The following is a 15,888-nucleotide window of genomic DNA, read 5'->3' as shown; positions in this document are numbered from 1 at the left end:
TTATAAAATACAACAAAACCCCTTATTATTTTCAATTTCGTATCCTTCACAATTGACTTGTGATAGTGTAGTTATTATATCCTACAACTCTATTAATTGAGTCGTTGTAAACTCTTGTATATAATATAAATAAAAAGAGATCTTTTTAAGTATTTGGTTGTTGTGAGCTTGTTAAGTGTCGAAATAATTTTTATTTTCTAATTTAAAAAATATATATTAGAAAAAAAGTAATTAGTTAATTAAAATATAGTTATGAAACCCAATTTATCCTTGATACGTTAACTCTAGAAATTTTTAATTCAAAGCTTAATTCGAGTTAGAGCTCGGTTAACCAAAAAATTTAACTTTGTCGACTTTTCTAGTAACAAGAACAAATATGGTATGAGTTGACTAGGTCAACTCAAATGAATTTAAAAGTAAAACGAAACAACTTCGTGATGACATATACAATTGTTCGAAATTGATTCTAACGTAAGTTGTTTTGTGAAAGAGTTTTAAACCGTGTTTAACACTTACAAGCCAAAACCTGACGATATGGGTCCTCGACGATGGGTCCCGAGGAAGCGAAAAGTACGAGAAACAACCTTAATAATAATAATAATAATATTAAAGGTACACACGAGAGGACAGAAGAATTTGTATTTTGTCCCCCCACCCAAAACGACAGGTGAAAGGAAAGGACCAGCATGGCTCATCAGCTTTGCTTACCCTGCATGAATTCTTACCAAAAACGCATGCAAAAGAGGCTCCCGCTTGCAGTCTCACTCTCCATCTATAACTCTATTTCCATTTTACACAAACTCTATTAAAGCTAATACAATCTCTCCTTCACACCCTTCTTCTCCGAACTTAATTGCCGATTTTCTCTCCTTTAAATCCCCCAGCCCCTTTATAATATCTCCCAAAACCCTTGAGAATTTCAGTATAACCCCCCCATAAGGCCATAACCCTCCCGCACCCCACCCTTCTCTCATTTTTTTCCCTGAAATATGGACCGTCACCACCAACAACAGCGCCTCAGATTTCTTGCTGGAACGGGGCCTTTTTCCTCAGAGACTCCCAATTCCCGTTCGACGGATCAAAGCCGTGTGAGCCCTGAAACTTCTACACACAACCCTTTCCCTCTGGAATCTTTATTTTCAAGACTCGATGTATCTAATGGTACCCAAGATTTATATCCACCTTCTAATAGCAAAATATCTGATGGGTCTGTTGTGAATTTGAACTCTTTTGATGGTTTTGCCCTTGGTGGCGTTTACCAGGCTGGTTTCTCGACAACGCAAAACAATGATATAGATACTTTTGTGGCCACGAGGATTCAAGATTTTCTTCGTAATCCAATCATAGCCGGGTCTAATTCTGATTTGAGGACTAACAGTTCTGTTTATTGCGGCGCGTATCAAAATCCAGACTTTAACGACTGGAGAGGATTAGTGCAAAGAGAATCGCATTATAGGTCGATCAACAATGGTTTGGTGTCTAAAAACCAGAATTCTTTGATCAGGAAGCCACTTAGGTTACAAGATTACTTGTCCTGGGAAGATTTGAGTGGTAAGGTCGTGGCATTGGCTAAGGATCCGTACGGATGTAAATTCTTGCAAGAACTCATTGAGAGTGCAACAAGAGAACAAATTGATATGTTGTTTTACGAGGTCATAGGCTATGTGGGTGGGTTGATAGTGGACCCATTTGGGAATTATGTTGTACAAAAGCTTGTAGAGGTGCTTAGCGAGGAACAGAGGACTGGGATTTTGCGAATGTTAACTCGGACTGATTTTCAACTTGTGAGGATTTGTCTTGATGTGCATGGGTATGTACTGTTACCCTACTCATTTCTACTTGTTTCCTTTTGCTTTATTAACTGTTGAATTGATTTATTTTTTCTTCTGGCAACAGAACTCGGGCTGTACAAAAGTTGTTGAATTGTATCACGAACCCACAGCAAGTTTCTATAGTTGTATCAGCTCTAAGCCTAGGTGCTGTTACATTAATTACGGATTCCAATGGTCATCATGTGATCCAGCATTTTGTCCAGCATTTTTCCACTGAAGACAATAAGGTGATCTTTCTATTCATTGACCCCCCAAAAAGCTAAATTCTCAATAAAGTTTGTTGTAATCCTGTGTTCTTTTCTGGAGTGTAATCATGTGTTCTCATTTCTTTCGACATGCTGCTATTAGTATTGCTAGATGATTTGCTTCATCACTTCGCTTCAATATGGTGATTATTGTAGTTGTTTTAACATTTTGTCTGTCAAATTATTTTCTTAGTGGATCAAGTTCTTTTATATCCTTATTTCAATCTAATTAATTCAACTTTTTTGTCTGTTAATTTCGACTTAATTGATACTTAGTGGGTGACAACATTTCGACTTAATTGATACTTAGTGGGTGATAACTATATATATATATTCTAGTTTTTGCCATCTACCTGAACATTCTTCGAGGTACAATCATTACTGCAACATTCTTATTTCTGTATATGCATCTATGCTATCGCCTAGAATCCTGAATCTTTAACAGTTTCTACTGGATTCTTTTATCTTTTAGGGGAGAGGAAAAGGGCTGCATTCTTTTCTCCCACTCTATAACTTAGCCACTTTTCTTGATGAAGAATTATTGGCTACTTCTCTGTTGGTTTTCGCCTTCCATGGCTTTGGCTTTTGTTGGGTTCCCTTTGGATAGGTTTAGTACACGTACATGCTACGCTTGCATTTGATTCAGCTGGCTGGGATCTATGATGGCTTTACGGCTTCTGTTCTGATTGTTTCTGATTTTTTGTGCACTTATTTTTTTATCTTCATCATCGCATAAGGGTTTCGAATGAATTTATTTATTTGCTTATTCCGTGCTCTCTTCATTCCTTGGAATATCGGACTCCAAACGTGTTATCAGTCCAATGGTTTGTTTTGGGCTTGCATCTTTGTGACTTTGCAAGGCTCCTCCTTTCTACAGGCACCTACTTAGGATCAATGTGAAACTTTTTTCTCTGCCTAACCATTGGTGTGCAGTTTGAGGGGAGAAAACTTGCGAACTCCAACAAGCTTGCGAAAACTTTTAGTATTTTAAAGGCTTCAATGATGGAAATATCTCTTGATCTTGCTGCAGTTTTATTCGCAGCTTTCTAAAATATTTCGACTTGAATCAGCAATGTTTCATATATACCATAGGCTATTCTACGTCTGTTGCCTGATGTTTATCTTTCTTACTTGCTTACATTCTATTCATTCTTTTCCTCACTTGTTTCTGTCTACCTCTTTCTTTTACAAGGCATTCTATCTCAATTTACTTGCATATCATGTGAAATAGGGAGATATTGGCATTTCATCACCATAACTGCTTTGATATATAAATCCTCTTTCCTGATGCACTTGTTATCTTCAACAAGTTCGGATGTGATGTTATTCTGCAATAAAAGTATTGCTTGAAACCGAATCATATTCTTGCGTCATGAGTACCTGATGGTGGATTATTTTTCCAGTATATTCTGAAACAGGTGGCAGAGAACTGCTTTGGGATTGCAACCAACAAGAGCGGATGCTGTGTGCTGCAGCGATGTGTAGAATATTCTGAGGGAGAAGCCAGAGATCGACTGTTGGCTGAGATAATAGCAAACGCACTACTCCTGGCAGAAGATCATTATGGGTTTGTTTTACTAAACCTCATCAATGCTTTACGCTTTTATGCGAGTGTAACCAACTTAATACCATGATATTTTTCTGAGACCATAATAATCCCAACTTCATATGCGAGTGTAATATTAACTTCTTATGGTTCTTCTAATTTTCCATGATTTCCTGTAGAAACTATGTAGTGCAACATATTCTGAAATTGAAGTTGCCGGAAATCACAGAAAATCTTCTAGCACAGTTTAAAGGGAGTTACATGGCTCTTTCATGTAATAAGTATGGAAGCAACGTCGTGGAAAGCTGCCTATTGACAACGAGAGAGGAACAATCCACACAAATTATCTTGGAGTTGCTAAGCAATCCACTTGCTTCTTAATAATTCATGTTAAAATATAAAAATAAACAAAAAAACATAATAATTCATGTTAAAATATAAAAATAAATAAAAAAACATGTCCTTGTGGATCCTTTCGGAAACTTTGTTATTCAGAAGGCACTATCAGTATCTCAGGTTAGATCATTTGCACTCCAAGATATACATTTACATGTTTGTTAGGTAACTGCAAACCATGTAATGCACTGATAGCCAGCATCACTTTATTCTTAAATATATCTAACTGTTATTACCAGTATCAAGTTGTTTCTATGTGCCTTTCCTGTTCTTTAATTAATCTTTACAGTGCCACTGACATGATCGGCAATCTGGACTTCACAAACTCAAACCTCTTGAATTGGTCTGAATATGTTTTAATGAATTCTCGACATTAGAGGCGTATGTTTCCGCTAGGAATTGAGTCCTTCGCATCTTTACGGTTCTTTGTTTAGTGGGATGGACTACTGAACTTAAAATCGGTCTCTTCCTCCTGAGATGATGATTTTGGACTTGCATTTCTTGAATTTCCACTTTCTCAAAAACATTGCTAGTTAATAGGCAGGCATACACCAAGCTTGCCAGTGAGTATCTCTGCCAAATAAGTGTGTTACCAACTTCATGCATGGCTTGTATAGGTTTTTAGTAATTTTCTAGTATCGTCCCAAGTGTAGTTTAATCCCAAAGATGATGTCCTCAAACATGCTTTGATCATTTGTTGCCGTTTTTTTTTTTTTTGCAAGAGCAGGGACAAGTCCAAAGATATTTAGTAGCTCTAATACAAAGGAACGCCCAAAAGATGCGCAGCAATATCTATGGGCAAAAGGTGCTTGTTTGGTTGAACAAGAACATGAGGCCGCTACAACTGTAGGCATGTGTAAACTGAGGGAGTTGTTCTAACCAAAATTTTCCTACAGATCAGGGTACCGGGCCTTTTTTTTTCGAGTTTTACCCCATTGTTACTGTTGTTCAGTTGTGCTCGTAACTGACCTCGTACGTCGTCATGGTGAATGGCTGTGCGAGTGTCTGTTGTTTGTTGTTGTTGTTGTTTAGGTGTCATCTGTTTTCTGGTACTTACTGTTGTAGCATTAGAACGAAGGAATTTGGAAGTTGTGGCGACTCTGTAACTGAGTAGGAACTAGCTAGCTTGAATTACCGGCAGCAATCTCCAAGAAATTAGAAGGTTAAACTGTATATTTTGTGATTGTCCCGCCGTTTTACTACTTCATTTTTAGAGTCTGTTTGTTACTGCAGAAGTTCCAGTAGATGTAGTTTTTTCAGGTTTTAAAAACAGTTTAATTAAAGTTTTAATAAAGAAATTAAGTGATGTTGATTAACTACTTTCAATTAAGATAAAACGCAGTTTCATCTGCAACTCAGCACGGCCCAGAACCCAGCAAGCCTTTCTACAATTCTACATGATCTATTCCTCTAGAACTCTCTAAGGAGCTACTAGAGGAACCCTTCACTAGCAACTCCCTGATAAAAGGAGCTAGAGTGGAGCAAAATACAAAATCCTATTTTAACTCCATGAAATATTGGCCTTCCTGTAGACATGGCAGACACAGACTCCAATTATTGAGTGTTTGGATTTGCTTCGCCAATATTGCGATGAGAACCCATCAACTCTTTATTCCCAGACACAAAATTAGTGATAGCACAACTCGAAAGCTAGCCTTTTTAACGAGGCAAACAAGCATGATTACAATTGAACCAACCTCGAGGTGACCACTGACAAGGGAAGAGTAAAAGCAAACGTGTCATATGATGGATTGGCAGTAAGTTTGGTAATTTGAACTTCAGGCAATTATAGACGATATAAATTCATATAAAAAATTAATTTTAGGCAATTGTTTTTAAAAAATTACAAAACATGGTTTTTATTCTAAAAATAAACGGGTCTTCAATTTAGTTTGGACATGAAATCTTTTGATTATACTAATTGTTTAGTTCAAGTTTTAAATTAATCTCTATAAAAATTATTTTAATTTAATTTAATAACTTAATGGATTAAAAAAACTTAAATGGCTAGTAATTATATTGTTTAATTTTAAAAATATTTTTAAAATAATATTTTTTTTTAAAAATAATAATATGACAATACATTTAATTAATTTGGATTAATTTAAGTTAATCCACTAAATTTGCAACCTAGATGATGAATTTTATTCCGTTTAATAATTTTTTTTTTAAATCATGTTTAAAAAAATAAATGTGTGTAAAATTGATCACCAACTTAATACCATGATATTTTTCTGAAACCATAATAACCCCTGTAAATAAATTATAAAATTTAATTTTTAATAATTATGTTTTTTAAATTATTTTTTATTTTATAGTATAAAAAATAGATGTTTATAAAATTAAGCACCGATATAATACCAATATATTTTAAAAAATCATGAGAAACATGTATATAATAAAAAAGAAATAAATGATAAATTTTAAATTTTAATAATTCATGTTAAAATATAAAAATAAATAAAAAAACATGTTGTTGAATAATAACATGTGAGGAGAAGAATGGTGATTTCCCTGCTTGATTAGTTATTGTTAATATATAAAAATACAAATATAAAAATAAATATTAATTCAAATAACTTTAAAATAAATTTCTATAAAAAAATGAAAAATATTCTCAATATCTTCATCTCTTCTAAATATTCTCGAGATATTTGAATAGAAAATATTGAAATAACTTTATAAATATAAGAATAACTATTAGTTATTGGTGATCGTATTAATTGTATGCTTCGTCTAGCTGTAGTAATTATGGATGGTTGTCGTTTTATTTCTCCGAGTTTTACAGACGTACGATTAGCCTATCTTTAACTACGATTAGCCTAAATTGGTCAGCTGTGAGGTGTGGGTAGTTAATTGGTTCGTTACATTTCAATTAAATAAATCAATATAATTATTGGAAAAGAGTCTAAGCAATTTCTTCGAAAAATTTAAGATTTAAAATTTAACATGTACAAGCTAGACAACAAGATATTAATTTAGAAAAACCCAATTAGGTTTTAAAATCTAGCCTAAATAAAATTTTAAATGGAACAAAAATATCAATTCGATCAAATTAAATTTTTAATAACTTTATGAATTTTAATCCAAACCCAAATAAATTTATTTTTTAAATAATTAATCTAACAATTCCATTTTTTTTAGTTGATGGTGTATTCCGTAATGTGATAAGTAATTTTTTAAAATATTTTTAATAAAAATATATTAAAATAATATTTTTAATTTTTGATCCCTATATATCAAAATCATAAAAAATTTATATCAAAAATATTAATTTAATATTTTTTTATAAATTGTAAAAACAAACAAACCTTTAACCTTTAAGCATTCAAAATAACTTTTTATTTAAACATATACTAGGATGATTTTTTTTCAAATTTTGTATATTTATTATGAGCATATAAAACTATAAAATACTAAAAAAATATAAACTTAATATTTCTCCACAGCAAACACCCATAAAAATAATCTCGAAGCGGTCTGACATAGCTTTCCATTTCTTTGGCGAGAGAGGAGAGGAGAGGACTAGTGTGTATTGCTTGTATTGTATCTCTGCTCTCTCCCTCTTCCCCACCCCCGTTGACCATAATGGCTAACTCCTCCTCCTCCTCCTCCCTCGTAATCTCTTACTCCTTAATTTTATTAAATCTCTACGCCATCGTTTCTTCAACTTCTGATTTCAACAATCGCCACCATCCCATGATACTTCCTCTCCTCCTCTCAACTCCTAACATCTCTGCTCACCGGATGCCCTTCGACGGCCACAAAAGCCGGCGCCATCTCCAGAATTCCGAGCTCCCTAACGCTCGCATGCGCCTCTTCGACGATCTCCTCTCTAACGGGTATACACACTATATTTTATTTTTTGCTTTTGTTTCTTGTGTATTGTTGTACAATTGAATTTCGTCGTTGATGAATTTTTTTTTGCAGTTATTATACAACGCGGCTGTTTATTGGGACGCCTCCACAGGAATTTGCTCTTATTGTGGATACAGGAAGTACTGTGACATATGTTCCGTGCTCTAGCTGTGAACAATGCGGCAAGCATCAGGTTTGGCTTTGTTTTCCTGCTTTTCTAAGGTTCTGCTGTATCTCCACTTCATCCTGTACTTGTTGACCGTATCTTTTGTTAGTGTACAGTTCATCGGTTTACATGTTGATTAATTGTTGCAATGTTTTTACTTTTTAAACGAAAGGATTTTTTTTAAAAAAAAATGCTTAATTTGAAATGGGGGTTTGGATTTTTAAAACTAAATCGAACGTGGTGGTTTGAGAGCTGTTTTGTTTGCTGGTTTTATATAGGATCCGAGGTTTCAACCGGATTTGTCTAGTACTTATCGGTCTGTAAAGTGCAACCCAAGTTGTAATTGTGATGATGAGGGAAAGCAGTGTACTTATGAGAGACGCTATGCAGAGATGAGCTCGAGCAGTGGTGTGATTGCTGAGGATGTTGTTTCATTTGGAAATGAAAGTGAGCTTAAACCTCAACGTGCTGTTTTCGGTTGTGAAAATGTGGAAACTGGTGATCTTTACAGCCAACGTGCTGATGGGATAATGGGTTTGGGTCGTGGTCGGCTCAGTGTTGTTGATCAACTTGTTGACAAGGGTGTTATTGGTGATTCGTTTTCGTTGTGTTATGGTGGGATGGATGTGGGTGGGGGTGCGATGGTACTTGGTCAGATTTCTCACCCCCCCAACATGATTTTTTCCCATTCCAACCCTTATCGCAGGTAGGATACTTTATGAACATGGTTATCGTTGATTAATTTTCCTGGTATTCATCTTAGTACATCTCACACATTTAATGTAGTTTTTGGATGATGACAGTCCATATTACAATATTGAGCTGAAAGAACTTCATGTAGCTGGGAAGCCATTGAAATTAAAACCAAAAGTCTTTGATGAAAAGCATGGAACAGTTTTGGACAGTGGAACTACTTACGCTTACTTTCCAGAAGCAGCTTTTCATGCGTTAAAAGATGCTGTAAGATATCATGGCTCTAATTTCAATCTCCTCTACCATGGTTGGTCTAAAAGTCGAGTTGTAGCTCTGCTGTGACTGTTTTATTGTTCTTCTTTCTGCTCACCAACTGTTTTTCAATTATAACTATCAGTGTCGCTGTTTATCATACCAAATGAAGTTTCACCTGAAAATTTATTGTGCTGTTTAGTTGAATTTGCGAATAAACCATTATATAATGGTATTTTTTAAGCCTAATCACACGAATAATTACTCAAATCGTCACTCATCATGTTGTGGGTCTGCTCCTGGAATACCAATGCTCTCCATGCTTAATTTTGCTTCTATGTGAACTTATGATTAAGTCTTGCATTAACCAAGTAAGAACTTTTTATCCTATGTGGCTATCTCATAGTCAAACATCAAAGCATCCATATTCTACAGCCTTACTGTAGGTTAGGTGAAATATTCTTTTGAATGCTAGTGAGGTTATTTTATCAATTCCTTTCTAGTTAGGAGAGGGTTTACCTTGTTAACTAGATTTGGAATCCATGTTTAATATTCTCCATACTCAACTTTAGCTGTGTACTTATTTTGTTACTTCCTTGCAATTGCCAATTGATTTTATAGCAAATACCATATATTAAGTATACAGAGGATAAGGTTAACAATTTGGATGATGCATCTCAATTTTGAGAATTAATCTCCATCCAATAAGATTGGGTTTTTGATGGAATTGCTTGGCTCTATCTAGGTTAATTGCGGCCGATTGCAGAAGTTGTCTATTAAGTGTGAGATTATGTTTGAGTTTGGTGCTAAATCTCAACTTCTTTCGGCTTAATTTCTTTACTGTTTATTCCCATAACCTGTTTCCTGTAGTTCTTATATCTTGTGCTTTGATTTGAAAAAAAACCACCTTGCTACTGTTTGGTATAAAGATTGGTTTCATTATTTTCAGCTATGGGAAAATATATTGTTAAACTGGACTGTTATTTCAAGGTTAACTTTGTACTGAAATGCAGATTATGAAGGAAATCCATCATCTCAAGCAGATCCCAGGCCCTGATCCAAATTACCATGATATTTGCTTTTCTGGTGCTGGAAGGTGTTACCTATAATAAGAACACAATTTTGATGTCTAGCATCATTTTCTTTATAACTTGTCCTGGCTGTAAGATCTTTTGAGTGCTTATTTTATTCTTTGTTCGTTTCTTTTGGTTGAATTGTGATTTAGGGAGGTCTCTCATCTGTCAAAAGTTTTTCCAGAAGTCAATATGGTGTTTGGCAGTGGTCAAAAGCTGTCACTGTCTCCAGAGAATTATCTCTTCCGGGTAATTTTGGCTTTTGTTATTCTTCTTAAATTTCTTCTTGAGAACAAAAATAAGCTTGGGATTCTAGCAAAATTACTTCAGTATGGTTCAGGATGTCTCCTTCTGTTTCTTTTCTTATTTTCCTGCATCATCTGCTCTATTGTGGTTTCAATTTATTTCTTTTATTTACACAGCAATATTTGTCTTCTCCCTCCTTTCCTGTCTCTCTCTCTCTATCCTCTCTTATTTCTGTCTCTCCTTCCTTGTCTCATGGCATGAGCTACAGCACACAAAGGTCAGCGGTGCATATTGCCTGGGTATTTTCCAGAATGGAAATGATCAGACTACTCTTTTAGGAGGTATAATACATCTTCTAGCGTGCATGTCTGAAATTGAAAGTTTTTAGAGTTGAATTCAATAGTTGACGATCTATAATATGCAGATACACTTGACAGATCTCTCTTACCTTTTATCATTTGTGGCAGGAATTGTTGTCCGTAACACACTAGTGACTTATGATCGAGAGAATGATAAAATTGGCTTCTGGAAAACTAACTGTTCTGAACTATGGAAGAGGTTGCAAGTTCCTGGTGTGCCTGCTTCAGCACCTGTACCTCCCCCTAGCAGTAATAGAAGTCAAGAAATGCCTCCTGTGCAAGCTCCAAGCAGCGTGCCATTTTTCCATCCAGGTACTTTGATTTAATCATTTACACGGCCTCATGTTAAGCATGCATCATAAAATAGGAGTGCAAATTTGATTTGGATTTTTGATAATTTTCTATGGTTTGCAAATTTAGCTTCTAAAGAGCTTGGCTTACATGTAAGCTGTTTATTCATGACAAAGTTGTGATTTTTTTCATTCATGATTTGGGTTTTATATAAGATTTCTTGAGTGCTTGATTTGATGGTTCATAAATTGGTTTGCTTTTGCAAGCTTTGGAAATTGGTGTAGAATAAATAGGAACAACTTGGGTTCTTGACTGCTTAATTTTGTGGGGGTGCTTAAGCTGAACAATGATGGTGGGATGGGATTTGGGCTTTTTTGAGATGCTAATGAATTGAACAAAAATGAGAACTGGGATAGGATTTTTAAGTAGAAGAATCTCAAAAATACTCGAGGGCCTCATAAAACAATTTGATTGGAATGGAATGTATAAGTATAATGGTGTAGCTTCAAAGGTGTCTTGTGTGACAGTAGAAAAATAGATTGCAGCAGCTTAGTGATTTTGCATCAGTGGTTGGCTGTTGCGCGCACAAGTGTGGAAAATTGAGGTTTATTTTGTGCTGGATTTCCTTTACATTTTTTTCTAACATCAATCTTTAATGTAATAAAATAAATTTATTTCAAGATTTTTATTTGGAATATCTTATAATTTTTTTTATATATATAATTTATGCATATCACAATCATAACAATCGTACATGTGGCATGATCAATACCACTCATTTGAGTCAACTAACATTGTTAATCAAACATCTATTCTATCACTAATGGAGATGGATGGAAGACTTGAAACCCACTAAAATTGCTAGTAAAAGGGTTGTTACGGACCAAAATGTTGCGGAGCACCAAAAAATAAATGTAGAGGGGCACCCAGTGATTTTAAGCCAGTTATTGACTTTTATTGTTTTCATTTGTTTGATGCTTACTTTCAGGTGCCCTAAATATGTAATTGATATGGTTATGATGATCATCCTTTTCTAACTTCTGCTCATAACATTCTTTTGGTGCATGTTTCTACTATAAAATCTCTCCAATGATGTTGCGTTGTTCCATGTGATATTTAGGTGAAATTCGAATTGGAATTATAACATTTGATATGTTGATCAGTGTCAACAACTCAAACACAAAGCCTAACTTCACAGAAGTGGCAGAGCTCATTGCCCATGAGTTTGAAGTTGATAATTTACAGGTACAATTGAGTTACTTTGGCTTGACATGACTTTCTCTAAACCTTGCTGCAGAGCAACAGGTTTTTAACCTGATGCATTGGGTTTATAGCTCATGAATTGTCACCATTCAAATTAATCTAATGTAGCAGATCAACGTAGTTAATAACATTTGGTGCATTCAATTTGTTGACATCAACAATATCTCAAATATTGTTCAACATTAGCTGATTGAGATTAAGCATAAATTTAATTTGATACTCTTGCAATTGCTTGATTTTCAGGTGCACATGTTGAATTTCACATCGACAGGAAATAATTATCTTGTTAAATGGGCCGTTCTTCCTGCTGAATCTGCTGATTACATTTCCAATACCACAGCAATGGTAATCATACCATTGTGTTGTAGTTGTTGCATATGCAACTGGCTACCTTTTCACTTGCTAACTGAAGTATCATAGCTAATACTTGTTTCTTGTGTGCAGAAAATAATTCAGCAATTAAGTGAGCATCGATTACACTTTCCTGAGAGACTCGGAAGCTATGAGTTAGTCAAATGGAAGTTTGAGCCTCAAAAGAACAGGTATGTGTTTTCTTCCCCTCTCCGAACTCCATTGCCAAACTTGATATTTGCTTCCGATTTCACATTTCTTTGACTATCTCAAAACAGTGCTGTGTACTTCCGATTTCACATTTCTTTGATTATCTCAAAACAGTGCTGTGTATTGTGTTTTCCTTGGTTCTTGAGTTTGCCCATGTTTTGTTTTTAGCTGTTATACTAGGATATCTGCCTTCTTCCAAACAGTGATGCATTTTGCTGCTTTCACATTTGATTCTTTCGGTGTGCTGTAGGACATGGTGGCAGCAACATTTTGTGGCCGTGACTGTTGGAGTTGTTGTTACCCTAGTCTTTAGTTTATTAAGTATTGGCCTATGGTTGGTCTGGAGACGTCAAAAAACGCTTGGAACGTATGCGCCTGTTGGAGCTGTTGGTCCTGAGCAAGAACTTCAGCCTTTGTGATCTTCAGTTTTTGTTGACTGCACGAGGATGATAATAAACATCTTCAATACTTAATCAATCACAGTGACAAATATGCGGTGATGAAGTTTGATTCCACCCTCCTGCTGTACATTGAATAGAATTGAAAGGGGAAATATATAGAAGGGTAATCAGAAGCTTTTTCCCCCCTTTTTCTTAATAGAGACTGGACTCTTATTGTTTAGAATGTCATATGCTTATACGTTCATAGGTGTACACAACGGGGTTAATTGTTGAGACATTGACTGGATAAAGATAAAGGCAAAATTGAGTTCTGTTTTTCCTTTTAAGGCATCGATGCTTACTTCTGGGCTCCTGCCCTAGTCTCGTCGGTTCTAGTGTTTACTATGACAATATGCGAGAGTGCAATCCCCCCAAATCACAACGGCCTTGAACTCAAATAATTGGAGAGACTGATCCATGAAAGATTCCTTGTCAAGGTTACCGGTAAATTTAGGGTTATTATTTTTTAATTTTTAATGTTGATCTAAGCAGGTTTGACGGTTCAATTGAGTTAAAAAATCAACTAAGTCTTGCCAGGTCTTACTAGGTTAGTATTTGATTTTGGATCCCGAGGTTAATCCGGTTCGGTTTAACGGCTTGACACAATAGCGCCAGCCCAAACCTAAACAGAAACTGAGAATTCAACCTCACCCACCAAGGGGAATGCGGTTGCAGTTACCCGGACAGCCTTCGGCATGGAGCAGCTACCTTGTTGAGTAATATCGCGGCCTGCGGAAAGCTGCTTTTGGCATGGAGCAGCAGGCAAGCAACCTGATGCTGGGTCCAGTCTGCATTAAGGACACGTCTTCATATTTTCATCCATCGTCTAAGCTTTCTTGAGTTTTCTTTTTCTTTTTTTAACAGTAGTGAAATTACGTTAATCGTTAACGAGCCTCCAGTAGAATGTAAAAACCTAATACAGTAAATTACGCATAAAGAAATGATCAAATTCTTGAAAATATTAACTGCAGTTTAAACTCGTTTGAAACTGTGTTTTGTTTTCAAGAACTTGAAGTTTTATAATTTGTTTAAAATTATTATTTTTTTATATTTTTTTCACGTAGCTGATATATATCTTTTTTGTTTCTAGCATGTGACATTTCGATATATATGCTACTAAGTTTCCAATTCCTCTCCTTTGAATTGCTCTGTGATTGCTTATTTTTCAACTGCCATGGAAGTTTCTTACATGCAAAACATGTTGTCTGACTGAAATATAAATTTATTAACATGATATTAGAATAGTGTACAAAATCATTTGTGTGCAAGGTCGTTGTGCATCTATTAATGTTTTTTAAAAATATTTTTAAATTAAATAAATATTATTATTTCTTTCAATAATTTGTTTTTGAGGATGTTAAAAGTTAAAAATAAAATATTAAATCTAAAAATCTTATTACAGAACGTTAACAATCATGCATCATCTAAGCACATATAAAATGTTTTTAAATTTATATATATATTTTAAATAACTTTTTACATGAATATTAAAAAAAAATTATGCAATATTATAAAGGCACAATTAGTCATAAAATATAACAAAGGACAAGGCAGTTTACATATTAGAGGAGGTTTGGCAATAGATTAGGATCTAAATTTGTTTCTGTTTTTTTTTTCCTCCTTAATAGGACAAATAGAAATATTCTCTTGCTTTTCAGGAGGTCAAGTAGGCCTTTGGCTATCTGCAGCCGTTAGTATCAGACACAGGTGGCATAAATCAGGAGGCTATGATAATGAAACGGGGACCTTTCATGCCCAAAGTGTCTGTTATATCGTACACTTCACATGATTCTGCCGCGTAAAAAGTTAAGTCAACCTTGAATTCTTGATATCATAGTTATAATATCCTATCTGAATAATACCAAGGTTACGGGTTAGAAGTATCTACTTAAATTAACTTGAATTTTTTTAAAATTTTTAAATAATGTTATTTTAAAAAAAATAGCATCAAGTTCAAATTAATTAAGTTAAAATATTTTTTTGAAGCCAGTTAATTTTTAATTTTTAATTTTTTTCAATTTAAATTCATTCAAATTCTAAATTAATCAAGTTTTGAGTAGATGTAAAGTTATAAAACAATATTTCAAAGGACATCATTGCTATTAAACACTCGTAATTGTCTAATATGTTTAACAAATCTATAATCATTATAACTTGATTTGAATTGAGTTTTAAGTTAAAATTAAAAAAAGATATTAATTTAGTAATATAGTTTTCATTCTAACTCAATGTTATGAATTGCCAATGCAATCACGTCCCTTCATTTTGTGAGTGCAGTGGATTGTTTTTAGAATACTGGAAATTAATAGATTAGATAGAAAAAGAGAAATGCAATTTTTTTTTATTAATAAGATGAAAACAAGACTCAATTTAATCTCTACCTTTTGTTATAAATTGTCTATTTCTTTTAAGGATATATACATACATACATACATACATATATATATATATAGACACTAGAACATAAAATAAAAAATATCAAAATATTTCTAACTAAACTTATAAATTAGTTCTTAAAATTTGTTAGTTCTTCATTAAACGATTTCTTAAATTTCCTCACCTCATTTAATTTTAAAGGAATATAGGGGACACAAGGAAAAACAAAATAGATGTAATGATTTTATTTTCCCAAAACTATCCTCATAAACATATTAAAATCGTAAAATC

The 15,888-nt window shown here is 34.1% G+C and overlaps 2 protein-coding genes and 1 long non-coding RNA gene across 3 annotated transcripts; all 3 read left to right on the top strand.

Annotated features, from left to right (window-relative positions):
* The first annotated feature begins 934 nt into the window (after positions 1-934).
* Positions 935-4,004, top strand: LOC105137954 (pumilio homolog 12-like). The gene is made up of 4 exons (XM_011043911.1): positions 935-1,810; positions 1,897-2,059; positions 3,481-3,644; positions 3,803-4,004. Exons 1-4 carry the CDS (start codon positions 990-992, stop codon positions 4,002-4,004), a joined length of 1,350 nt encoding a protein of 449 aa, XP_011042213.1. The 5' UTR covers positions 935-989.
* A 79-nt stretch (positions 4,005-4,083) lies between these two features.
* Positions 4,084-5,335, top strand: LOC105128899 (uncharacterized). Its single transcript, XR_842968.1, has 2 exons — positions 4,084-4,139; positions 4,747-5,335. It is a non-coding gene; the product is annotated as an uncharacterized LOC105128899 (long non-coding RNA).
* A 2,135-nt stretch (positions 5,336-7,470) lies between these two features.
* LOC105128889 (Eukaryotic aspartyl protease family protein) lies at positions 7,471-13,514 on the top strand. The gene is made up of 12 exons (XM_011030739.1): positions 7,471-7,861; positions 7,950-8,070; positions 8,322-8,749; positions 8,847-9,003; positions 10,002-10,084; positions 10,214-10,310; positions 10,576-10,648; positions 10,775-10,978; positions 12,078-12,202; positions 12,464-12,565; positions 12,665-12,762; positions 13,032-13,514. The coding sequence occupies exons 1-12, from the start codon at positions 7,608-7,610 to the stop codon at positions 13,198-13,200; spliced, it is 1,911 nt and encodes a 636-aa protein (XP_011029041.1). The 5' UTR covers positions 7,471-7,607; the 3' UTR covers positions 13,201-13,514.
* The last annotated feature ends 2,374 nt before the right edge of the window (positions 13,515-15,888 follow it).

Source organism: Populus euphratica, unplaced genomic scaffold, assembly GCF_000495115.2.
Source record: "Populus euphratica unplaced genomic scaffold, PopEup_1.0 scaffold2.1, whole genome shotgun sequence".
In the NCBI taxonomy this organism is placed as follows: Eukaryota; Viridiplantae; Streptophyta; class Magnoliopsida; order Malpighiales; family Salicaceae; genus Populus; species Populus euphratica.
Note: the sequence above shows the minus strand (reverse complement) of the source record. Positions and strands in the feature narration are given on the sequence as shown.

Bases quoted from the DNA above. Each gene is read 5' to 3' on its own strand.
- LOC105137954 (XM_011043911.1), top strand. From the start codon at position 990: ATGGACCGTCACCACCAACAACAGCGCCTCAGATTTCTTGCTGGAACG. The intron at 2,060-3,480 runs GTGATCTTTCTA...TTATTTTTCCAG, and splicing joins TTTCCACTGAAGACAATAAG to TATATTCTGAAACAGGTGGC. The intron at 3,645-3,802 runs GTTTGTTTTACT...GATTTCCTGTAG, and splicing joins CTGGCAGAAGATCATTATGG to AAACTATGTAGTGCAACATA.
- LOC105128889 (XM_011030739.1), top strand. From the start codon at position 7,608: ATGGCTAACTCCTCCTCCTCCTCCTCCCTCGTAATCTCTTACTCCTTA. The intron at 8,071-8,321 runs GTTTGGCTTTGT...GGTTTTATATAG, and splicing joins AACAATGCGGCAAGCATCAG to GATCCGAGGTTTCAACCGGA. The intron at 10,085-10,213 runs GTGTTACCTATA...ATTGTGATTTAG, and splicing joins TGCTTTTCTGGTGCTGGAAG to GGAGGTCTCTCATCTGTCAA.